The 26,273-nt window shown below is 41.3% G+C and overlaps 1 protein-coding gene across 1 annotated transcript; it reads left to right on the forward strand.

Moving 5' to 3' along the window:
- The first annotated feature begins 1,882 nt into the window (after positions 1-1,882).
- Positions 1,883-25,962, forward strand: CASP8 (caspase 8, apoptosis-related cysteine peptidase). The gene is made up of 11 exons (XM_010860966.1): positions 1,883-2,419; positions 4,375-4,418; positions 5,012-5,074; positions 14,359-14,696; positions 17,204-17,309; positions 18,274-18,412; positions 18,525-18,569; positions 19,143-19,225; positions 20,767-20,908; positions 23,029-23,530; positions 24,912-25,962. Exons 4-11 carry the CDS (start codon positions 14,392-14,394, stop codon positions 25,045-25,047), a joined length of 1,458 nt encoding a protein of 485 aa, XP_010859268.1. The 5' UTR covers positions 1,883-2,419; positions 4,375-4,418; positions 5,012-5,074; positions 14,359-14,391; the 3' UTR covers positions 25,048-25,962.
- The last annotated feature ends 311 nt before the right edge of the window (positions 25,963-26,273 follow it).

A 26,273-nucleotide genomic window follows, 5' to 3' on the forward strand; every position in this document is an offset into this window, starting at 1 on the left:
ATCTATTTGCCATGAAGTGATGGGACTGGATGCCATTATCTTAGTTTTCTGAATGTTGAGTTTTAAGAATCTGGTTAGAGCAAGTAAATTAATACTGATCCTAGAAGATCACAAAAGGAATTTAACCAACTTGAGGGTTACAATTTACGTGTTAATTATTTGTCTTCTTTTATTCATTAAAAAAATATTTTATTTTAGTTTTTCTGACCATGTTCCAAGGTATGTGGGATCTTAGTTCTCTGACCTGGATCAAACCCGTGCCTCCTACATTCGAAGCATGAAGTCTTATCCATGGGACTGCAAGGGAAGTCCTTATAGGTTTTCCTTTTAAAAACAGATATAAGACTAAGAAAGCGTAGGATCAGTGCCTTACAAATGACAGGTTGAAGCCCTGAACCTCCCCAATCCATCTTCAGGATGGCTCCGTAGATGCCTGCAGTGGCTCATCCATTTCATCCAAGCTAGGGATTGGGAGATGGGTGTAAACGCTCAACTGCGACAATCTTGGGATCATGTGCTGGCCATGCAGTTTGTCAGTTGATTGACACTGAACTTAGTTTCCTCAACTGCACTATATGTCTAGTAATTCGTAGCCATTGTACAGATGTGAGATTATGTAACAGTGGTACTGATTATTTACCGAGAACTCCAGGAGGTCCAGGCATTCCTTTAAGTGCTCAATCTGTTTTATCTCCTGTAATTCTGCTCAGATAGGAACTTCAGAGCTGGGGCCTGAAGACTGGCAATTTAGAAACCTACTCAGTTAAACCCTCAGATCAATCAAGTTGAGAACCATGGATGTGTACTAATGTTCAGACACTGATTAACCTCTTGGGGTTTTAGAGAGACACAAAAACCTCATCCTGCCACTCACTAGCTGAAGATACTTGTCTGAGTCTTTTACCTCTCCAAACCTCATTTTTCTTGCTCAAATGAGAGCAAAAATAGCATCCACTTCTGAGAATTACTCAGAAGGTGAAATGAACCAGTTTGGGTGGTTATACATGTGGCACACACAAAATCTTTATAATGTTAGCTGGTGCCTGTAGGCCGACTCCTTTTTCTTAGGTGACCTTCTGACCTCTGCGCCTAGGTCATCATGTTAGTTTAAATTTAGCACTTTCCATCCACATGGTTCATTTCAAATCCTAAGTTTTGGGGGAGGGGATAATGTGTTATGGTGGAAAAATCCTTGTTTTGGATCCAGCTGGACTGAGTTCGAATTTGTATATTCATTTGAGCCTCCATTTCCTCCTCCATGACATGGGGGATCCTCTACATTGTTGGGAGAATGAGAAATAATTGATGTAAAGGTACAACGTACAGGTATTGCATTATTATTGGTGTAGTTTTAAAATCTACAAGATGTGAAAACAAAAAGGCAGAAAGCTCTTTAAAAAATTCAAACAGGAAACAGAGGCAGAGGGTGGGGAGAAGGTGGAGGATGAAGAAAAGCTGGGGAGGTTCAGACTCCCAGAGGAGAGGTCTTCACATCACTGTCCCCTCCCCCCAACACCCCCTTCCCCACTAGGGGTCAGCACTGGACAAGGCTGGTTACCTCTGCTTAGGGCTGGGCAGGACCCCACCCCCATTTGGTGCTGAATTTCCTCACAACTCGGCTAGAGATCTGTTTGGACCCAGGAAGAGCTCTTGCCAGATGATCGGGGAGCTTGTCCACGGCTGCAGTGTTAAGATTCAGGCCACAGAACAGAGGAAGCATTTTTCTCCGCAGACCCCTTTCAAGCGAGAATGACATTTTACTGGTCACAGGCAGTCTCAAGTCTGTCTTTAAAAATTAGAGAGCTGATAAACACTAAATGTAGTGATTAAAAATGCTTTCCAATAAAACATGTCCAGCTTCCTGGTTTTTAGTTTGCATGTTGACAAATTGTCTGTGGTCACCTCTGAATGTAGGAAAATTGGGCACGGTTCCTTTAAATAAGAAACATTTTTCTGTTCAAGTGAGTCACCTCGGTTTTCCAGCTTTCAAAATCAAGTTTATTTTCTAGTTCTTTCTGTTCAGGAATTTTCTTTCTCTCTTCCTGAAGACCAGAGTTTGCCCTTCTACTGGAAGGCAATGGTTTCACAGGTTCTCTCTCTTTTATCTCAAGATTTTTTTAAGCCCTGCTGAATTTGGTAGCAAATTCTGAACATAGAGAGGAGAGAACCAGGAAGTGAGTCTTCCAGGGGCAGGCATAAAAGCCTGGTGGAGGCATCGAAAGTAAAAGTAAACTTCTTCCTGGAGGCGTTTCCAACCCCACTTCTTGTCTCCCCCTCCCGCTTGTCTCATTTCCAGGGATTTTTCTCCAGCTTGGTTGTAAGAACCAGCCTCAGCAATCCGACGTGTGAAGTTAGGCAGTGTGGGGTCTTGTCGTTGGGAGTTTGGTGGCTGGGATGTTGCCAGGACTGTGTGGAGCAGGTGAGTGCCTGGTGCCCAGTTGGCTTCTGGATGCCGCCTTTCTCACTCAAGGACTTCCCTGGGGAAGTTACCTGCCAGGGTGCCAGGTTCTGAGTGGGTTCCTATCTGAACCACAGCCCCTGGCTTTGCTACTTTTTAATCTGAGGACTCTCCAGTTCCTCTGCTGCCCAGGGAAGAGTCCTGCCAGGGTGCCAGGTTCTGAGTGGGCTCCTATCTGAACCACAGCCCCTGGCTTTGCTACTTTTTAATCTGAGGACTCTCCAGTTCCTTTGCTGCCTCGAGTATAGGTACACTGTCTGTCTCCTGCTGGTTTACTTTAGATTTCCCACAAGGCTTTATTTACCTTCTAATGTTTATTTTCTTTATCGCTTGTCCTGGGGCAGAGGGTTGAATTGATCACTCAGTCAGGTCCCGATTCCCTATAAGCCTTTGGTCTTGGGGACCCATGGCCCCTCCCTCCACCTCCGCCCTGCTTTACCCATTTTCTTGAATCTCCCCACTCCCAACCTATCTCCTATCCTCCTCGCTGGCTCCCAAAGTGTGTGTGTTTGCTAGTCGCTCAGTCATGTCCGACTCTTTGCGACCCTAGAAACTGTACCCGCCAGGCTCCTTTGCCTATGGGATTTTCCAGGCAAACATATTGGAATGGGTTGCCACTCCCATCTCCCGGGGATCTTCCCAATCCAGGGATCGAAACTGCGTCTCCTGCATTGGCATGTGGATTCTTTCCCACTGAGCCACCTCCACATCTTATGATATATAGCCTTAATTGCTCTGTATCTTTGTGAAATGTACCATTGTTTTGTGTGTGTACACTACGTCTTAAACTGTGTGACCAGAGCAAGAAAGTAATTTCTCTGTACCTCTGTTTCCTCATCATTAGTGGGATTAACACTCCCTCAACAGGTAGCTGTGAGGATTTATTTGACAATAACAGCTTTAGCCACTTAGTGACTGGTGTTGCTCTGTACCCAGTAAGTGTTAGCAATTATTATTACATGTTATGTATTAGTATTCATATTGTATTTTGCTTGTTCTGTTTTTGACTTTTTATTTTATTTGCAAGTAAGCACTCTGTATTTTAATAGAACTTTAAGTTAAAGTACAGAGTTCTGTTCTTTAAGTGTTTTGCCTGGTCCCACTTTATAACCGCTGCTTATTATTCCATGACGGACAGTTTCTACAACTTATATAAGGACTATAGAAGAACTGGCCCACCAAGAACTTAGCTGGATCCAGCTTGCAAACCTTTGCCATTCTGACAGGTACAAAGTAGGTAGCTCATACCTACTTTGTATTCCCCAGCTTAGTCATGAGTTTGAGTATCATTTGCACACTTTGGCCATCTGAGTATCTCTGTCAAGGAACTCTATAATCAGATCCACTGTCTTTCGTCAGGGTTTCTTTTCCTTGTTGATTTGCAGGAGACCTTTGTATATTCAAGATATTTCTACTCCTGGGGCACAACCTGGGAACATGGACAAGAAAGATGTGGTCCCTGCCTTTGTGAAGATCACAGCCTAGGACAGGAACCACCCATAAAACAGCAGGACAGATATTGGGTGGATATTCAAGAGGTCGCAAGAAAAGAGCAAGGGGGCACTTCCTGGGCTAGGATTTAGCCACTAATAGGTTTTCCTTCTGTGGCTACCTTCTCACTCGGAGTTCTCAGGGCAGAGTCAAAGGAAGTTAAGGGCACAAAAGGAACATAGCACTCTTACCTAGCCCTGTGCAGGTGGAGGGGTATTTTCAGCTATCGCGTTAATCCACTCGGCTGTGAAATTTGCCCTCTGAAAGCTAATACTCCATTTGGGGAAAGAGAACATGTAGTTTCAAAGAAGAGAGGGTTTTTTTTTTTTTTTTTCTTATTCTTTCTCTGCTTTAATCATCAGAAAACAACTGATGAGAGCCAAAGGCAAGGCTAAAGTGAGTTTTGTTCTCTGTTTTATCTCTAGGTTCCAGTCCATGGTGAGGGCCCTGGGATTTTATTTTTCCTTTGGTGAGTTTGGCTGGGTCTTTTGGGAGGAAACACTATGATTCTAGAGTTTTCTAGACCTAGACTGCTGAGGGTGAGATCTGGTGGTCTTGGGGTCATGGAGGTGATCTTGTACGCGAATGTAGATGGGGGAAACCATGAGAGTTTCTGTGGGGGTCAGTAGACCCTCTGAACCATACTGAGGGCCCCATAGTTTCCAGAACTCAAGATCACTCAGGAGTGCTCAGTGAGTATTATTGAAGGAAATCACTGAAGTCTTAATAATGAACCCATAAAAATCTGTACATTTCTGAAAAGGAAAAGAAAGGGTTCTTAGCTATCATTCAGTTCAATTTTTTCCTTTGGAATGTGGTACGGAAGCCCCAAAGAGAAAATGACCTGCCCAAAGTCACAGAGCCAGAGGCAGGTCTCAGATGGCCAGGTCCCCACCCAGCACCTACCTCATATTCCACGGGCTCCTTCTTGGAGATGGAGACGGGGTTGCTGCCTGGAGGCTGGCCTGCCTCACTCAGCCTATGGTGACTCAGGAGTTTTGAAAACAGGAAGTAAGCGAGCTACGCTGTTGGTTCTTCATTTGACTCTAATTCCTGTCTTAGATCTACTGAGAGAAGAGGCCCGTGAAGTGGCTGCTGCTGTGAAGGTTCCAGGATCCGCCTCTGGTAAGATCTGATGGGACTTTGGAGAGGGAAGGCCTTTGATTCTAGAACTCTCTAGGCTACCGAGAATGGTATCTGGCAGGTTCGGGGCCCATAGGGTAATCCTTGTATTTGAGTGTTGATGGAGAAACTTGGAGAGTTAGCCATGCCTCTGAAGGCCATGGTGAGGGTCCAGAGATCCCAGATGTCTGTGTCCCTCCAGCTTCGGTAGATGATGCATTCCTGGGTTTTAGAGGGAGAATACTCCAAGTATATTCATCTTTACAGAGGCCTCACCCTTATGCCAGCCAGACTTATCAAAGAACAGAAACCAAAATTCAAATCTCAACTGACTTTGCTGCTGTAGCTACCCATCTGCCGACCCACAGACCACCAACATAAACACACACACACCTAAACAGACACACACAGAAACACACACACAGGGCTAAGCACTCAATTATTTATTTATTTCTCTTTCCGGGGTGGGGGTGGGGGTATTAAAAGGGTAAGGAACAGTACAGGGCATAATATAATGGCAGTAGATTGATAATCAGTATTTGTGGAGTTAAGCGTTCATAGGTGGAATTATGAATTTCATTCCAACATTGGTTTGGAAATGTGAGATTAAGCATTTACAGGTGAAGTTATACATTTGTTCAGTTTGGTAGGTTCTAAATTTGGTTGGAATGTGGATACCTTTCCTGGGCTGTGTGATAGTGCTGGCTGGGGCCCTGCAGTGAACAGAGCTTGTGTGGGCCTCCGGCAGGTTCTGGGGGAATCCCAATTTGGAGTGGGAACCCCAATTCGGAGTGATCCTCCTGGACTGGAGGGAATGGCCATCCTATTACCTAGGGCTTTCAGGTCTGAGACTAACTTTCCAGTACTCTTGAACTTTGAATGAGACACAGATTTTTGTCTCAGAAGAGGAATGCAAATTTTGGGTAAAACTTTCTCCAGCTTTGAGATCGTTTTCCATAAGACTGAGAGAGCTAAGATGCTGCTAGTATGTTGTTAGAAGGATTGTTTGTGATTAGATGAGATTTATTTGCAATTTAATTGTGGTGTAACAGGCAGTGCTAATTTGGGACTCTGGGATGAGGTGCTGAGATTTAAATCCAGGCTCCAGCACATACCAGCTTGGTTGTAAGGTTCTGACCTTCTCTCTGCTTTAGTGGATTTGTTAAGAATTTTTGTTTGTTGTTTCTTTTGGGAGTTTCTTTAAGAATTCCAAAGACTGTATAGTCCATGGGTTCACAAAGAGTTGGACATGACTGAGTGACTTTCACTTCACTTCACTTAGTCTTTTAAAATTTTAAGTAATTCATAATCTTTAAAAATATTTTGATTATGTGTCTTTATTAAATTTCTTCACTGGCTTCCAACTGCAATTAGAATGAAATCTAAATCTTTGCAGGGTCTGTCACTGAGCCTCTTGAGATGCTCAAATCTGGCCTGATACCTCTCACTAGTTTATTTCTGAACTGATTTTTCATGGTAATAAAGTGAAGATGATAATAGCAATTTCTAGAGAGGATTGCAATAAATGAGACAAGAAAAATATTTTTATGTTTATATGGTTATATGTTATAAACATTTATATATCATAATACAAACATTTGGCTATATAAAAACACTTTGGAGCATACATTATAAAAATAATAGATATAGTTACATATCATATAATACAACTATATGTATGTGGGCTTATTACTTAGATATTGTATAATTGAAAGTAAAAGAAAACTTCTGAAGGCCTTTCCATTTCCACCCCTCTCCTCTATCTTGCATGCAATATACATCAATATATTCAAACTGATATATTCTACATATGTATATGCATACATTATATATGCATATATGTGAATAAAATTGGGGAAAACCCCACAAATGTGACCCCAAAATTACTTCTAAATTTTTCCAAGTGGTATTTTTCTTTTAAAAGTTCTCTAAGGAACAAGTGTTACTTTTACTATTTTAGGATGAGAAAAATAGAGCAATGAATATTCTTTTTAAAATATTACTCTAATACAGTTTCTGGCTTATGAGCTCATGCAATAAACCCAGATCCCATAAAAAAAGAAGTGCCTTTTAGTTCCTCTTCCTATAAAGCCTAATCTAGAGGTGGCCCGTGGTTAATGGTATAAAATCTAGAGCAGGTAATAGTGCTTCCCAGGTACTACGAGCAGAGAGACGGGTGACCTAAACAAAGACGATATTAAACCACAACGTGTTTTGGAAAATCTGGGTCAGGAAAGAAGCCTCGCCAGTACTTTCTCTACTAAGTGAAAGTAGTAGGGATGCGATGTAAAAATCACTTAGAAAGCACTGCCAGGCTATTGCAAAGAAAATGAAATGACCTGGTTATAGAGGATGGGAGCCAATCATGTTATATTCAAACTCATGTCATTCTGGCTTTGGATTGGATTTTTTTATACGTCAGGAAATGCTGTTGAACACGTAACAAAAGCCTTAAAAAGCTTTATATCTTTCATCTCAATAATGCTATTTCTAAGAAATTATTCTAATAAAATAATCAGAGTTGCATTGGAGATTTGCATTGTAAGATCATCCTAAATGTCATCACTGACTCAATGGACATGAGTTTGAGCAAGTTCCAGGAGATGTGAAGGACGGGGAAGCCTGGCATGCTGCAGTCCATGGGGTTGCAAAGAGCCAGACACGACTAAGCAACTGAACAACAACAAAAAATGTCATCAGAGACTGGTTAAATTATTGCCCATTTGTATGATTATATAACTTACAGATTTTCAAATCCATGTTGTAGAAAAAAAAAGACATCAAGTTGTACTTATAATATTATCAGTGGAAAAATACACCTCAGAAATACAGTGTGTTCAGATAGGAGGGAAAATATATAAACAGTACTAAAATATTTGGTAGGAAAGACAGTAAAATATTATTAGGTAGTTATCTTTTTTTTTAATTATTTATTTGTTTATTTTTGGTTGCACTGGGTCTTCACTGCTGCCTTGGGCTTTCTCTAGTTGCGGTGAGTGGGGGCTACTCTCTAGTTGCAGTGCACTGGCTTCTCATTGCTATTGCAGGGCACGGGCTCTAGGTACGCGGGCTAGGAGTTGTGGCACATGGGCTCAGTTGCTCTGAGGCATGTGGAGTCTTCCTGGACCAGGGATGGAACCTGTGTCCTCTGCACTGGCAGGCAGATTCTTATCTACTGTACCACCAGGGAAGTCCTAGCTTTGTTTTTTAAGTTTTTTTTAAATTGAAGTATAGTTGATTTTCAATATTGTGTTAATTTCTGCTGCAGAGTCAAGTGACTCAGTCACACGCACACATGCGCGTGCACACACACACACGTATACATATACATTATTTTTTTCAATATCCTTTTCCATTATGGTTTATCATAGGATACTGAATATAGTTCTCAGTGCTGTACGGCAGGACCTTGTTGTTTATCCATTCCATTTATAGGAGCTTACATCTGTGAACTGCAACCTGCCACTTCATCTCTGCCCCTACGCCCTCTCCCTTGGCAACCACACGTCTGTTTCTGTTTCATAGATAGGTTTCATTTGTCCTATTTTAGATTCCATAGATAAGTGGTATCATATCATATTCATCATTCTCTTTCTGATTTACTTCATTTAGTACGACAATGCCTGATTGCTGCAAATTATATTATTTCGTTATTTTTTATAGCTGAGTGATATTTCATTGTGTATATATATACCAGATCTTCTTTATTTGTTCATCTGTTGATGGACACTTAGGTGGCTTCCATGTGTTGGCTATTGTGAATAGTGCTGCTATGAACATAGGAGTGAATGTATCCTTTTGGATTAGAGGTTTTGTCTGGATATATGCCCAGGAGTGGGATTGCTAGATTATATGGTAATTCTATTTTTAGTTTTCTGAGGAACTGCCATACTATTTTCCATAGTGGCTGTACCAACTTACATTCAGAGAAGGCAATGGCACCCCACTCCAGTACTCTTGCCTGGAAAATCCCATGGACGGAGGAGCCTGGTGGGCTGCAGTCCATGGGGTCTCTAAGAGTCGACTGAGCGACTTCACTTTCACTTTTCACTTTCATGCATTGGAGAAGGAAATGGCAACCCACTCCAGTGTTCTTGCCTGGAGAACCCCAGTGACAGGGAAGCCTGGTGGGCTGCCATCTATGGGGTCGCACAGAGTCAGACATGACTGAAGTGACTTAGCAGCAGTAGCAGCAGCATTGGCCATTTATATTCTCCTTTGGAGAAATGTCTCTCTGGGTCTTCTGCCCATTTTATAGTTGGGTTTTTTTTGTTGTTGTTGAACTGTATAAACTGTTTGTATATTTTGGAAATTAAGCCCTTGTCAGTTACATCATTGGTAAATATTTTCTCCTATTCTGTAGATTTTTCATTTTGTTTTTTTGTTTTTTGTTTTTTTTTTTTGAAGGGAAGGATTTTTATTTGTTTTCTTCACTTCTTTGCTTGATACATATAGGTCTCAGTAAATTAGTGTTAAGTAAATGTATTCATTTTACATGTAACAAAGGCTGTGTGCCTGCTCAGTTGGTTTAGTTATGTCCTACTCTTTGTGACCCCATGAACTGTAGCCTGGCCAGGCTCTTCTGCCCATGGGATTCTCCAGGCAAGTATACTGGAGTGGGTTGCCATTTCCTTCTCCATCATTTTGTTTTTGGTTTCCTTTGCTGTACAAAAGTTTGTAAGCTTCATTAGGTCCCATTTGTTAATTTTTGGTTTTATTTCTATTGCCGTGGGAGACTGAAAACATTGGTACAATTTATGTCTGGAATGTTTTGATTAGGGCTTTTAACTTTGGATGATAGAATTATAGGTATTTTTATTCTTTTATCTTTCCTGTATTTTCTAAAATGAATACAAAAAGCATTGTTATCAGAGTCAGAAAATCATATCAGAAAATAATTGTTATACTATCAGAAAACAACTGCAAAGGGGGAAAAAAGGAGATTCTGCTTTCATTTGATTCTTTGGTTGATTTTATTCTGTAAAATGATATTTTAGCAATGGTTAGAACTGTTAAAAGATCTAAGGACACTGGACTTAATGGTACTAAACAGAACTGGACCCAGTTCAGATCCTTTCCAGATTCATATACTGGAATAAAAATAGGACTTTAAGTAGAGCTTTTAATTTAAGTTCATGTACATTTAGCATAAGTAATACACGCAAATGGTAAAGATTCACACTGTGCAAAGGGTGCAGAATGCAGAGCAAGTCACTTCCGGTCCACACCCGGGCCTCCCCCACCCCCAGACCTCTAGTTCCTCTCCTCTCAGGCAACCAATGTATTTTCTTCAAAGATCTGCGAATACAAAAACTAGGCACTTTATGAGTTTGGTATGTCACTTTCCAGAATTTCTGTATCTTTTTTTTTTCTGCTTGTATGTCTATAATCACTGAAAATCTAATTGTGTTGTTTGAGTGTTTCTGAAAAGTAGCTATATGATTCTTGGTTATTATATCTTCACTGACGTAACACATCTTGAATATCTATGCATTTTAATTTTAGAAGGTGGAGGGCATCTTCTTAAGTGCTGCACAACTTTCAGTGTATGACTATACTGTAGTTGACTTGAGTGAAGTAAGTGAAGCTGCTCAGTTGTGTCCGACTTTTTGCAACCCCGTGGACTGTAGCCCACCAGGCTCCTCCGTCCATAGAATTCTCCAGGCAAGAATACTGGAGTGGGTTGCCATTTCCTTCTCCAGGGATCTTCCCGACCCAGGGATCGAACCCAGGTATCCCGCATTGCAGACAGACACTTTAACCTCTGAGCCACCAGTAGTTGACTTAACCACTCCTTTATTGGAGGACTTTTGGGATGTTTCTAGTTATTTAAGCTTACATATCATGCTGTCGTGATGTGTACAAACCCTGTAGAGCATATGTGCTCCTATAGAGTGTGATTTAAGAAATGAACTCACTAGTCTGTTTCCTGGAATGTCCAGCAGCTTTGTTTGTTGAACTTTGAACTTATGCTTTTAGGTGCTGGCCAAATATTTAAGATATCAAATATTTTTATAATAATTGATTGCTTTTGCAGTGAATGATCTAGGCTCTGCAGTCTTTGTGACTCCAATGTAAAACAAAGTGCATCTTCCCAAGGAACTGTCCCTACAGTTCCCTAAGCAAGAAAACGCTTTGTCTAAACAGTAATGCCAGCTCTAGACCAAAAGTGTGAAAAAAAGTTTTGCCAAAAAATTTTGCCATGATTCCAATTCTAAAAAAGGAAATAATCAGAGATATGCCCAGGATATATGAAAAAGTCCCTCAATGCAATATTATTTTAACAGTAAAAAAACAGAAAATTGCTTAAAATCAATTTTATTTTCACATGCTGGAATTCAAGAAATATTAAAAATATGCCAAAGAAGAATGTTTATGGTAAGGGTAAATGTTCGTTCTAATTATTGAGTGGGTAAAAAAAAAACCCAGGTGTACATATTTGTTTTTTATATAAATGTATCTTTATGTGTATGTGATGTACGATAATGACAACTGTGACGATGTTATAATTTATTGTATTTTCAATTTTTACCCTTCCCCCTCAAAAAAACCCCACTGTTCTATAATCAGCATTGGGAGGTTGGAAAAAGAAAAGCTAAAAAGCTTCAAAATCTTTTGGATTACTTTAAAACAAGTTATTTTTCTGTGGGCCACTTTTAAAAAATACTAAAATTTACCTTAATGTTTCTATTTTAACATCTGATGTACAAAATACACAGGTCCTGATTCACTCTATCACCCCTCAAGTGATAGTCAGGATTCATGGCTTCATCCAAGAATGTCAGTGAATGCAGGGAGCTTAAAAATTCAGGAGCCTTGTTTCAGGGAGGAAAGAGATCCAAACAGGTTAAGATTATTTGATGTCAAGCAAAATGCCCAGAGGCACAGAGTCTGTGGGAACAAGCAAGTGGTGGAGCTGAGGTTAAAGGTTTTCTAGTTCAAGGTTCGCAGACAGTAGCCCTGAGGTAAGGCAGCATTTGAGTAAGCCTTCAAGGAAAAGTTCTTCAACTAGGAAGAGGTTGAAAATTGCTGCTTCCAGCTGAAGTTTCCAGTGAGGAAGCAGGAAAATTAGGAGGGTAAGAGAAGTGTTCAGGTTACATGAACAAGTGTTCATGTAAGTGTTCATATAACCACCTGCTGTGGGGCCGGTGGTGTCCAGCCCCACAGCCAAGGTGTTTCCTTTCTTTCAGGTGAACACGCCTTTATTCATTAGTTGTTGGTCGTTACTCTGCAAACATTATAGGTGTTACATACTCAAAGTGGGGCTTCCCTGGTTGCTCTGAAGGTAAAGAACCTATCTGCAGTACAGGAGACTTGGGTTCGATCCCTTGTTTGGGAAGATCCCCTGGAGAAGGGAATGGCTACCCACTCCAGTATTCTTGCCTGGAAATCCCATGGACAGAGGAACCTGGAGGGCTACAGTCCATGGAGTGGCAAAGAGACAGACGTGTCTGAGCGACTATCACTTTCACTTTCATACTCACAACACTGCAGGAGAGGTTATTCTTTTGATCTCACCTTACCGAGGAGAATCTCACCCTGAGAGGCTCTGAAGTGCCCAGGCCTGGGCCAGGCCCACCCTGGGTTCTGTTCTAAGTTCTGTCTGACCCCACAGCCCCACTTCCTAGACACTCAGCTGCTGGTGAGATTCCTGGCTTTGACAGTGACCATGTAGCCTGTCTCGAGTAGTCATGTCCCAGTCTCGTTACTATGCTGTGTCTGACATGAACCCTGCTCCAAGGGCTCCTTGTGCCTAGAATATAGGCCTATCAGAGCAGGAAAGGTGAAGGAGAAATCCATGGTGACTCAAGGGGCTCAAGGGGGAAAACTCCAGATTTGGGGCTACTTGTGTGAAGCTTGTCTGTGGTTTCCTGAAACACTACCCTCTCCTTTTCTTACCTGCTCAAATGTGTGTGTGTTAGTTGCTCAGTTGTATCTGACTCTAGGAGACCCCATGGACTGTAGCCTGTGAGGCTCCTCTGTCCATGGAATTCTCCAGGCCAGAATACTGGAGTGGGTAGCTATTCCCTTCTCCAGGGGATCTTCCTGACCCAGGGGTCAAACCCAGGTCTCCTGCATTGCAGGTGGACTCTTTATCATCTGAGCTACCAGGGAAGCCCACTCAAACAAGTAAGTATGTGGAAATAGGGCTTCCCTGGTGTCTCAGTGGTAACAAATCTGCCTGCCAATGCAGGAGACGTGGGTTTGATCACTGGGTCAGAAAGATTCCCTGGAAAAGGAAATGGCAATCCACTTCAGTATTCTTGTCTGGGAAATCCTATGAACAGAGGAGCCTGAAGGGCTACGGTCCATGGGGTCAAAAAAGAGTCAGACACGACTTATCGACTATACAATAGCAATATGTGAAAATATCCCATAATTTGAGTTGAAAGGCTGACCAAGTTCTTCTGGGTTCTGTTTCCAGTCTTGGGTTCTTGACCAGCTGAGAGAGCCAGTCTTGAGGCCCTTGGAGGACAACAGTGTCCTCCCACCACCATTGTTTCTGCCAGATCATATCACTTTTCCCACCTCCCACCCTTCCAATCTGTCCTCCACACTTCATTTTATTTTTTAAGTATAATTTTTATTTTATACTGGAGTCTAGTTGATTTACAATTTTGTGTTAGTTTCAGATGTACAGCAACATGATTCAGTTACACATATATGTATGTCCCCCACACTTTAAATGTTAATACTAAATTGGATGACATCATTGTCGTGCTTACGACGCTTTCTTAGTTTCCCATTACCTCCAGGACAGAGCCTGACCCCCTTGACCCATGGTCTGCGCCCTTCATAATGGTTCCTGGTCACAGTTCCATCCCTTTGTCTCACCATTCCCTCTTTCAGACTCTTCACGGTTACTTTTTGAGCTCCCCATGCCTGTCTGAACTGACTTGAACATTCTTGCCTCCATCTTTTGCACACATTATTTCCTTTAAGAATTGTCCTTCACCATCTTTTCCCCAAAGGTGACTTCTCTCCAAGAAGCCCTTCTCCCAGGTTGAGTTAAGGCTCTATATTTCTCCTGTGCTCTGGTTACAACTCTCTGACCACTGATTAGTTTGTAAATCTATTTTCCAAAACAATGTTATGTTCTAAAATGATAACGAGTGGGAACCTATTTGTTTGTGGGTTTTTTTTTTTTTTCATTTTGTTTTTCTTCTTCCCTGTATCTTTAGCATAATGTCTGGCATATAGTAGATGTAATAGCATTTGATGATGGAACAAACCAGTAAGTGGTAGTTTTCTTTCTCATCTGAAAATAACATTGTGTTTTAACCTAGGTAACAACTACATTCTCCTAACACTTGAAAAGCATGGCGCTCACCCAATGTCTCTATAATATTGGGGAGCAGCTGGGCAGTGACGACCTGGCTGCCCTCAAGTTCCTAAGCCGGGACCACATCCCATATAGGAAGCAGGAACCCATCAAGGATGCCTTGATGCTATTCCAGAGGCTCCAAGAAAAGAGAATGTTGGAGGAAAACAATCTGTCCTTCTTGAAGGAGCTGCTTTTCCGAGTGAATAGACTGGATCTGCTGCTTAACTACTTGTATACCAGCGAGGAGGAGATGAAGAGGGAGCTTCAGATACCCGGCAGGGCCCAGATCTCTGCCTACAGGTGGGGAGAACCTCCACGGGGTGGACCTGGGAGCTGTGGGTTTGAATGGATACATCTTTATGGGCAGGGCTGACATTGTATGTAGGTTGTCTTTGTGGAGTGACTTTGGAGGCTCTGGTAAGAAGTTTCACCATGGCCAGATTAAGAAATGTAGAGACTTAATGTAGAATTCAGAGAAAAAAAATACTAAAACCAATAAAGTAAAACTTTCTTTACATAGTGAAACATTACCAATAGGTACATGTGCTAATTGCTTCAGTCGTGTCTGACTCTTTGTGACTCCATGGACTGTAGTCCTCCAGGCTCTTCTGTCCATGGGGATTCTCCAGGCAAGAATACTGGAGTGGGTTGTCATTTCCTCCTCCAAGGAATCTTCCCAACGCAAGGATCGAACCTGCGTCTCTTACGTCTCCTGCGTTGGCAGGCGGGTCCTTTACCACTGGCACCACCTGGGAACCCACTGAAATTCAAGTAGCCATGCTTCAACCATTCTAACTCTCCTCTCTGTTACATGCCTGTTATCTCGATGCCTCTGCTTTGCTGGTGTTCACACCGTGCACTTAACTTTGCCTATTATTAAATAAAGCATTATAGCTTCCCACTCGAGAACCTGTCCCATCTACTTGTGGATGACTATGAAATTCTCCACAGGGTTTTAGGCTTTTATTACACACTTTAAGGCTTGTGTTACCAAGTTCTTCAGTGAGGTGTGTGCTGTCAGTCATTCTGGATTGGCCAGACTGGACCCCCACAATAATTGTTTTTTTTTTTTTTTTAATGGTATAAGATAACCATTAAAAAAAAATGATTCATTTATTAACTTACTAACGGTTGTGCTGGGTCTTCAGTTCTGTACCTGGGCTTTCTCTAGCTGTGGTGAGTAGGGGTTACTCTTTGTGCAGTGCATTGACTTCTCATGGTGGTAGTTTCTCTTGTTGTGGAACACAGGCTCTAGGCGCGTGGGCTTCAGTTGTTGCAGGACTCCGGCTTGGTTGTTTCACTGCACATGCTTAGTTGCTCCAGAGCAAATGGAATCTTTCCCAACCAGGGATAGAACTCGTGTCCCCTGCATTGGCAGGTGGATTCTTACCCACTGTACCACCAGAGAAGTCTTAAGATAATCACTTGTACTCTATCCCTGGCCATACACTGGAAACACCCACTGTAATAACCAATCATCCTAAAGGTTAAACAGCTTCCACAATCTCACTTCATAAGCCAGTCTGCAACACCCAATGACTGCTTAATCCCCATGACTCCAGATGCTGTCAGAAGAACGGCAGTGGCTTGGGCTGTCTGTCCTGCCAAAGGTTTAACACAGTAGAGAAATTATTTTTCTAATTGTTCTGGAGCCTATGGGCCTGAAATTGAGGCGTTAAGATGACGGGCTCCCTTTTGGAGGCTCTAAGGGAGAACCTAATTCATGCTCCTCTCCTGGCTTCAGGCAGTCGCAGGCAGCCCTTGGTGTCCTGCTTTCAGATGCATCACTCCAATCTTGCCTCTCTCTTCACCTTGTTTTCTCTCCTTTGTGTCTGTGTCTAAAGTTCCCTCTTCTTTTAAAGACACCAGCCATCGAGTTAGGACCATCTTAATCCAGTCTACAGATGGACAAGGTAATGGGGGTATGAGGGGCCCAACATCAAAGGGTGAGGAGCAGGGCAACTGGGTATGTTCGGAGAGGAATGAGGAGATGGTGGTAAGGCATGGCCAGAGATGAAGAGGCAGACTGGTCTCAGTTCACAAAAGCCTGTGTTCCAAGAGGAGGTGTTTGGCCTTCCTATTGAAGGGAGTGGCTGGGAGAACATTGACTAGTTTTAATTGAAGAATTAGGGTTAAACTGATCTGTGTTTTGAAAAGAATAATATCCAAAATCAAGCTTTTTTTTTGTTCTTTCTTTGCAACAAGATCTTGATCTTATAGTGAAGGACAAGGGGAAAACACAATTGACTCAACTGATATTAACTGAAAGTTAAAATTGGGGAACTTTTAAAAATTTTAATTAAATTAAAAATATTTATTTAGTTATTTTGGCTGTGCTGGGTCTTCATTGCTGCATGCAGGCTTTCTCTAGTTGCAGAGAGCAGAGGCTACTCTTCATTATGGCATGCTCAATCTGGGGTTTGTGGGCTTCAGTAGTTGCAACTCTTGGGCCCTACAGCATGGGCTCAGTAATTGTGGCACATGGACTTAGTTACCCTGGAGCATGGGGGATCTTCCTGGATCAGAAACTGAACCTGTGTCCCCTGCATGAGCAAGTGGATTCTTAACCACTAAACCACCAGCGAAGTCCCTGGGGAATTTAAATTCCATTAAGAGTGGGATAGTTGAGCATGAGCCATGAGTCTTCAGTGTCACAACACCAGCCCCTTTCCAAGAACTCAACTCATAAATCATGTCATTAGCTGGTTTTATTTTAAAGGGAGGCCAGAGGATCAAGTCCACGTGACTCCATATATCAGATGGGAAATAACTTAAGAAAGTTAAAGTGTTTCTGTTTCCCCCTATAGGATTCTGCTTTTCCAGATTTCAGAAGATGTGAACAAAGTAGAATTGAAGGACTTTAAGTTTTTTTTGAGCCAGGAGATTGCCAAATGTAAGCTGGATGATGACATGGTAAGACCTGGTGTCTCACCCGAAGTGTAGCCCTGAGGGTGAGTCAGCTGGTGGGGATTACTGAGACTAAAGAGAGCTCTTGTCAGTAAAAGCAACCTGAATTCTCACTTTTTAACCAAGGGAGAAGAATGCCGTCTGAAATGAGTGCTGTAGATATGATGCCTTTGTATAATATAAGGTGCTGCTCACATTAATTATCAGGGACAAGACAGAGTGAGGAACAAAGGGAGAAGGCTGGTTGTGGGAGCCTAGGTCAGTGTGGGGGCCTGTAGAGCCAGGAGAGCCTGGTGGGCCTGAGACCATTTCCCCACTTCTGCAGTCTCTGAAAAACCTGGGACCTGGAACTCTGTGTGTGTGTGTGTGTGTGTGTGTGTGTGTATGGTATGGTGTGTCTATACATATATGTGTCTGTACTGTGATGTAATGCTCTATGTGTGTGTGTGTGTGTGTGTGGTATGGTGTGTCTATACGTATGTGTGTCTGTGGTGTGATGTAATGCTGTATGTGTGTGTTTGTCTGTGTGTGTGTGTTGCAGTGCCCTGGTCACTGCACTGTTGTTAAGGACCCTCAGCCTGGAGGTGAGTGGGTGCCAGAGGCAATGTAGGGTGTGAGGCAGTTCCCAGGGCTGTTGCCATGGGGACTGGGCAGCTGCATCTCAGCCATGTACCTGGGCTGCTTCACTGTCTTCACATAAAAGTGTCCATAGATGGTTGGGCCTAGAGACTGGGTGACATCTGAGGTGACTTCTTCTCTGTGTTATTTCTGTCTTTTGGGGCCAGAAAACATGAATTCCCTCCCTGATAGTTTATTGATTGGCTTTATAAGACCAGGATGTCCTCTTAAGAGGATCAGCTTGGGAAGCTAGGTGGGTGTCTAATTTGGAGAAAGTGGAAATAAAAAAATAATAATCTAAAAGTCAGTAAAACTCCATCCTGTTTTCTAACTTGACTTCTCCTCCCTCTAGACTTTGCTTGATATTTTCGTGGAGATGGAGAAGAGGACCATCCTAGGGGAAGAGAACTTGGACACCCTGAAAAGAATCTGTGAGCAGGTCAACAAGAGCTTGCTGAAGAAAATCTATGATTATGAAGAATTAAGAAAAGGTATAAATAACCTGAGACCTGTGAATCAGCAAAATGTAGTCTTAAATTGACAGATGCTTCTATGTCATAACTGTTTCTAATCAAATATGTGTGTGTTTCTTTTAAAATTCAGAGAGAAGAATGAGCCTTGAAAGAGACCCATATGCATTTTCAAATGGTAATACTTGCAGATATGTTTTCAAGGTCTATTTAGTTAATTTACTTCCCAGGTGGCTCTAGTGGTAAATAAGCCGCCTGCCAATGGAGGAGATGCAAGAGATGCGGGTTCAATGTCTGGGTCGGGAAGATCCCATGGAGAAGGAAATGTCAACCCACTCCAGTATTCTTACCTGGAAAATCCCATGGACCGAGGAGCCTGGCAGGCTACAGTCCATGGCCTCTCAGAGTCCGACAATGACTAAACTACAAGCCTCATGGTCTCCTCTCTACAACCTTTACCACATCTGCATCTTAATGGACCTGCTTTCCTAATAGCAGCAATTACTAGTCACCTCTGCACTTTGGAAGATGTAAAAGGAGTTGTCAAAAGGCAGAGACCCTATAGCCTCAGGCTGGCAAGTTTGAAATAACAGGCAGAATGAGTCAGCAGTAAGATTCTCCCTTATTCTGTGGACTGCAAGTATATTATGTTCAAGGCAGTCAGTGAATTTACATTTTAAAAGGGACCTTATGTTGTCCTGGGTGCCACCTCTTTACTAACCAATATCGTCCCTGTCACATTTCATTCCAGATATGTCACAATCGCTTCCAGAGGAGGGCTACTCTAAGATGCCGGCCATGTCAGACTCTCCAGAACAGGACAGTGAGTTGCAGGTACCAGGAAATTCCCATTCTTTCCCCTTTTGTGCTGCAGATTCTAGTTATTGTGTTCCTGAGCTTTTTTTTTTTTCCCCCAAATAAACTTATAAGGGACAGAAACATAGTGAAAAGTGTTGAGAACTATAGAAAAATTCCACAAAAGCACAAGTTTAAAATGTGACTTTGGAATTTGGTAAAGGCGATCTCTTTGGTTTCCCGTGTGTTAAATGTCTATTTTAAAACCAAAGAGGTTGGAAGAGTTGGAGGACAGAGGAGTAGGGAGCCTCTAACCTGATCCCTTTAGCAGCTGCCTCAGCCTAAATGGGAGGGGGCTTTTGGGGGGAGAGTCAAACAGGACTGGAAGAAGCAAAGTCTTCGTTTAGCTTGGCATTTCAAAACTGTTTCTCCTTTGTAATTAGGCGTAAGCAGCAAATGTTCACGATCTAGTCACCTCTATGTTCTCCTCCCATTGAGCAGGCCCAAGAATTGCCTTTCCTGGTATCATTTCTGTTTCTGTAGCCTTCAACACTTGACCACCTTCTTAGTCATCAGCCCATTCACTCTTCCCAGGGAAGCAGAGGAATTGCTATAAGCCAAAAGTCTATTGAAAAAAACTTGAAGTTAAGCTTAGGAGAGACCACTCACTAGTGGACTCCAGAGCAAATTACCAGACCTCTCTTGGTACGGGCATCAAGGATTAGCCAAAGTCACGTGGCACTTTATAATCAGTAAAGCATTTTGCTGACATCATCCCCACCCATCAGCTAATGACATCAAGGGCAAGAGAGATTCAATAACTTGTTCCAGGTTTGAGGGTATTGAGCCAGGAATTTAGCCCCCTAGTCTGGGGCCCTTTCATCTACCTTGAGGAATTGCATGGATTTCCCAATAAATGCTAAATATCTCAGCACTAAAACAGCCCTGGGGAAATCAGGAGGTCACAGGGTCACTGTCAAGTACTAGAACCTGGATAGTGTAACCCATAGCATAACCCGTCTGTCTCCTCCAGTCACTGTGGTCCTCAGAGCCAAGTTAAGCCATCAGCTTTAAAAATCCTGGGACCATGCTGTGTTGTGTGATGGATAGGTCCTCAGCTGTTAGCCCAAAGCATGGATGAGATGATCAGAGAGCCAAGGGAATCACAAGGTCACAAAGGGGCAACCTAAAGACGGCACTACAATAGTCCTTAGTCCAGCAACTCCTGACTGAGCTCTCTCAAATGAATAATAAATCCTAGTCCCTGACACAGATGTTCTGTGCCTTGAGCAGAGATGAGAATAAGTAATACTAATACAATATGACGACAACAGTATTAATATAAGTACAAATGCTCAGGAGACCCAAATATTGGGACACTGACTTTACACACTAAACTGTGGGGAAGAAGTCTGGGGATCCTTTGTCAGGGGAATGAATGGAAACTAGTTGCTTAGGGGAGCAGTGCCAGGTTGGGGTGGGGCCATGGAAAATGCATTCGCATCCCAGTTGGGCTTGGGTGATGCCTAACCAAAGCTGACCCAGAGAGTCAGCTCCTGGGTTGGATTTTTGTTTTCCAGACATCTGACACAGTTTACCGAATGACAAGCAAACCTCGGGGATACTGTTTGATCTTTAACAATTATGATTTTAGCATAGCACGGAAGCAGGTGCCTGAACTTCACGACCTTAAGGATAGGACTGGAACAGACTTTGATGCAGGTACAGTAGAACAGAAAAGAAAGATTTCTAATACCTATGTTTTTGTTGAAAAGGGAGAACAAAAGCTGTATCAACAGGGCCACATGTTTCAAAAAGGTGGATCTAACCATATTTCCCTGTGGACACAAAGAACATTCTTATATATTTGCTAGTTTTCTGCTTTTGTTTTTTTTTAATTAATTTTTAAAATCAAAGAAATATATTTATAAAGATAAAATATTAAATCTTACTAAAAGGCTACAAGCAACAATAAATTTTGTTTTTATTTATTTTTGGCTACACTAGCTCTTCGTTGCTGCATGCAGGCTTCTCTAGTTGCAGCTACTGGGCTTCTTGCTGTGGTGGGTTCTCCTGTTGTGGCTTGAGGACTCTAGAGTGCAGGCTTAGCAGTTGTGGTTCATGAGCTTAGTTGTCCAGTGGCATGTGGGATTCTAGTTCCTGGACCAGGGAACAAACTTGGGTCCCCTGCATTGGCAGGTGGATTCTTATCCACTGGACCACCAGGGAAGTCCCTAAACTTCATTTTTAATTCAACTAAATGCATAGAGCTTCTGGAGAGTGTATTAGGTGTTGAGTGAAAACATTGCTTTTGTATAAACCATTTACAGAAGTTGGGCTCTGAGTGCAGCAGAAATTGAGTTCTTAACATAAATAGCATTTTCAAATGTTAAACTAACCAGAAATTCTTTGGCTCAGTCTTTTCTGGCTAAGATTGAGATCTTATAGGTTGAATGAAAAATAATTTGCATCATGTAAATGTAGATATGACGACAACTAAAACCAATAAAAGAAATAATCCAACCCAATCCATAGTGATATTAAGAATTTCAACTTGATAAAAGAATTTTTGAAAATGATGTTTATGAGTCATAACATCAGGTAATGACTTATTTCTTTTAAATAGAGTAGCACTTAGAAAATTAAGATAGGTTGATTTTAATCATCAGGAATCTGTGAATGTTTTCTGTTAACATTTGTTTTTTCAAGCAAGTCTATTCTAAGGTTTTTAAATAGCCATAGAGCTTAAGTTTACTGGCTACATCATTTATCATCATATATCTTGGTTTATTTTAATAAGAAAGGAAGCATATTAAAGAATATTATATTTACATAGTACTGGTAATATATAGATTTCTGCTGCTTCAACTAAATGTTATAAATGTTTAAGAACACCAAGTGCTCATCATCCACAATAGGAACTCAATACAAAAGTCTAAAATTTATAAATAAATAAGTAGAAATGTACCCAAATTCATTACAAAATGGAGGCTTATACCGCCTCCCCCAAATAGTTAAAAGTTGAAAGTGGTTGCCTTCACAGAAGTGGCTGGACAGAATATAACTGGGTAGTAGGAAAGAGTAGAGAAGGGGTAACTTATAAGTCTTTTAGTTCTACTTGACTTTTTAAACATTCATATCTTGTATTTTGATAAACAGCTCTGAGAAGATACAGGATAAAATAAGTATGGATTTTGTATTAAAAATTTGTTTTGCTTTCTTTCTGGTTATGTAAGTAGTACAGTTAGTTTTTAGACTGATTCGGTAGTAAGCCTTAAAAATAGCTTACCCATCTTGTAGACTAGTTGAGAAAAGACAATAGCAGTCTCCCCTTTCTCATTTGCCTGAGAACTGGGAAATGTTTGCAGCTAGTGGCAGTAAATATTAGAAGCCTGTGGAATCCAGCCACTAACATAGTGGGTCTTGTTCTTAAATTCTGGTTCAAATTCTTATCTGATCAATGTTCTCTCTAGTTCTAGGTTGTGGTCTAGGAGTTACTGCCGTATACTATTGACTTTCCTTTCGTTTTCAATAAGTGTATTTATTTTTGGCTGCATTGGGTCTTCATTTCTGTGTGTGGACTTTCTCTAGTTGCAGTGAGTGGGGGCTACACTCTGTGTGGTGTGGAGGCGTCTCATCGTGGTGGCTTCTCTTCTTGCAGAGCGTGGGCACTAGAGTATGCAGGCTTCAGTTTGTTGGTATGCCCTGGGCTTAGTTGCTCCAAGGAATGTGGAACCTTCCTGGACCAGGATCTAACCCATACCCTCTGCAGTGGCAGGCAGATTCTTAACCACTGGACCACCAAGGAGGTCCAATATGACTTTTCTTATTTCACTTTTCAGACGCTTTGGATAAGACCTTTCGTGAACTTCATTTTGAGATAGTGCACTACAAAGACCAAACAGCAAAGGGAATCTGTGAGGTTCTAGAATCCTACCAGAAGAAGGACCACAAAAACAAAGACTGCTTCATCTGCTGCATCCTCACCCACGGAAACAAGGGCATCATCTATGGCTCCGATGGGCAAGAAGCCTCCATCTATGAGCTGACCTCTTACTTCACTGGCTTAAAATGCCCTTCCCTTATTGGCAAACCCAAAATCTTTTTTATTCAGGCTTGCCAAGGGGACAAGTACCAGAAAGGTGTAGCCGTTGAGACCGACTCAGAACAGATGGAAGCCTATTTAGAGGTGGACTCATCACCTCAGAAGAGATATATCCCAGATGAGGCTGACTTTCTGCTGGGGATGGCCACTGTGAAAAACTATGTTTCCTACCGAAACATCTGGAATGGGGCCTGGTATATCCAATCACTTTGCCAGAATCTGAGAGAAAGATGTCCTAGGTAATTTTTGCTTATTCAATCCTACATTCATCTCCAAATATCTAATTGTGGATCACATAGCTGATTCTCAGGTCAGTTGCAGAGTGAAAGAGACAGCAAGTGTTAAGATCTTTAGTTCACAGATGGAAAAACCTGAGATGCTTACAGAGGATTTTCTTTTATTTAGCACTTCAAAGGACAATCAGTATATCATAGAGCTGGAGAGATGGCAAAATCATATAGTACAGCTCTGTTTTTAGGCAGAAACATGACTGAACCCACTCAACAAGTTTGGAATTTCAATGTTTAACATTCTCTTACTGTGTCAAAAGTGAAAGTGTTAGTCTCTCAGTTGTGTCTGACTCTTTATGACCCCATAGACTGTAGCCCACCAGGCTCCTTTGTCCATGCAATTTCCCAGGCAAGAATACTGGCGTGGGTTGCCATTTCCTCCTCCAGGGTATCTCCCCAACTCGGGAGTGAACCCAGGTCTCCTGCATTGCAGGTGGATTTTTTTTTTTTAAACCATCTGAGCCACCAGGGAAGCCTTCTATAATATCTTACCAACCTCAAACCCTCTTGTGGGAGTTAAGAGCCAAAGAGTAGAAACCTTTTATATTCCCAATAATTTGACTTCTTTGAAGCTCACAAAATATGGGGAAGTATCTTTTCCTCATTTATTATCTTATGTTTCCATTAATTAAATGATAGTATGGCTTAGTTCACCTAATGTACATACAACCAGCAAATAAATAGCAAGAACTCCTCTCCAAGTTGCTTCTAGTTTTGTGTCTCATTATGTTTTAAGTGTGTGAAGAGCAAGAATTGTCCATGGCAGAGAAAGGACTGAGAGGGAACCATAACATCCAGGCTACATTTTCATTTTGTAACTTAGTGAATGAACCTGCAAGGTTCCAGGGGGCTAGCTACAGAATTGAATGAACAGGTTGCCCAACTAAACTTATAAGAGGTGCTGGTGAGAAAGGGGTGGAGTTGCTGCAGGAGACATTCTATTTCCACTTGCTTCAAGTTTGATGGGGCCATCGGTGAATCCACAGAAGAAATGCCAATTTGAGGCAGAGAATGTTGAGGGGCCTTGAGGAGATTAGTGGGTAAGTGACATCATACTTGGAGTTGAGTGAAGTACAAATAGGTCAGGAGGGAAAGAAACCAAATCCAGTGTTGACACTGAGGTTTCTGATGGTCATAAGATCCCTAATAAACCAAGGGTAAGTTATGAAGCTCTGAGAACTTCTTTACCTAGAAAGCTGGGGTAGGCCTTGGTTTAACACCATATGAATTCAAATGCCCGATGTTTTGAGGGAAATAATTATCACTAACCACAGTAGATGATAGTGATTTCCTCCCATAGATGGTCACAAGGTTCTGTTACATTTTTCAGGGGTGAAGACATTCTGACCATCCTAACCAACGTGAACTTCGAAGTAAGCAAACTGGATGACAAGCAACGTATGGCCAAACAGATGCCACAACCTACTTTCACACTGCGAAAAAAACTCTTCTTTCCTCTTAATTGATATTGTTTAGTTGTGTAACTAGACAATAGTTATGCAACTGAACAATAGTTAAAATGCTGCTACTTTATTCTCTTTCTTCTTCTTTTTATTTTCAAATAGCTGGGAAAGCATGGGAGTCAGGACAATATAATTTTAATGCAAATTCAAGCCTAAATCTCTGGCTTTGTAGACAATAACAGTCATAGCTGTGGGCTTGATTTAAATTGTGTTTTTAATTTGATGAAAAGGTTTAAAAATGAACTAAAATGGATACAAAAAGCACAGTAAGTTTAAAAGAAATATCAAAGATCATGGAGGGAGATTTTTGTGATCTGACCTAGCTAAAAAATCCTGACTATTGAGGTTCAGGGTATAAACTTCCCATATCCAGCCTGATTGCTGCTGGTGTGTATGATAAGCTGTCCTGGAAACATGTGACCCTCCTCTCCTTAGCCATGAGCAGACCCTGATTTTCAGTGTTGAAAACCACCACTCTTTAGACTTCAGTTTCAAAAGCTTAGAGATTATTTTCCTTTTTTAAAAAAAATTATTCATAAATTCAGCATTCAACCTACTTTTAAGAGAAATGATGTTAATATTAACTTCTTTTGTACTTCCAGTAGGTCTTTTCCCAAGCTATCCTTTATACTAATTTGCAAGATTTTTTTTAAATAAAAAATTTTTTAAAATTCATATATTAAAGATTTTTAAAATACCAAATGATTTTGTTTTTTAAGAATCTTTCCAAACTCCCTCTTCAGCTTTTATATACATGCTTCTGCAGTGCTGAACATGATTTGCTTTTTTGCTAACAATGCAGTATGCCTTTTATACATTTGCTCTTTCTTTATATGTTCAATTCACTTTAAATCTTTAGTAATTAATAGTAATGTAATAAATATTTTTAACAGAACAAAATATAATTTTATCATACTATTCCTTGGAGATTGTTTTCATTTTTTTTTGCCAGTGGAACCTAGTCTTACAGGTAGAAAATGTTTGGGTCATAGATATGTTTTCCTTGAGCCTTCCAATATTTGTTCACATAGTTGTATTTCTTAAACATTTCTTGTCTAAAAAAACCCCACTTCTTCTCCATATTTAAAAATTGGAAGCTGTCACATAAAAACCAGAATACTTTCTTTTGATGATCAGAGTATCTGACCACATTTACACCATGCTCCTGTTTGGCAACAATGAAATGCGTTCACCGAATTTCCACAACCCTTACCCCATACCCCTAATCC

This window comes from Bison bison, unplaced genomic scaffold (assembly GCF_000754665.1).
Source record: "Bison bison bison isolate TAMUID 2011002044 unplaced genomic scaffold, Bison_UMD1.0 scf7180017864471, whole genome shotgun sequence".
Taxonomy (NCBI): Eukaryota; Metazoa; Chordata; class Mammalia; order Artiodactyla; family Bovidae; genus Bison; species Bison bison.

Excerpts from the sequence above, each read along its gene's own strand:
- CASP8 (XM_010860966.1), top strand. The coding sequence starts at position 14,392 with ATGGCGCTCACCCAATGTCTCTATAATATTGGGGAGCAGCTGGGCAGT. Across the intron at positions 14,697-17,203 it reads GCCCAGATCTCTGCCTACAG|GATTCTGCTTTTCCAGATTT; the intron begins GTGGGGAGAACC and ends TTCCCCCTATAG. Across the intron at positions 17,310-18,273 it reads GTAAGCTGGATGATGACATG|ACTTTGCTTGATATTTTCGT; the intron begins GTAAGACCTGGT and ends TCCTCCCTCTAG.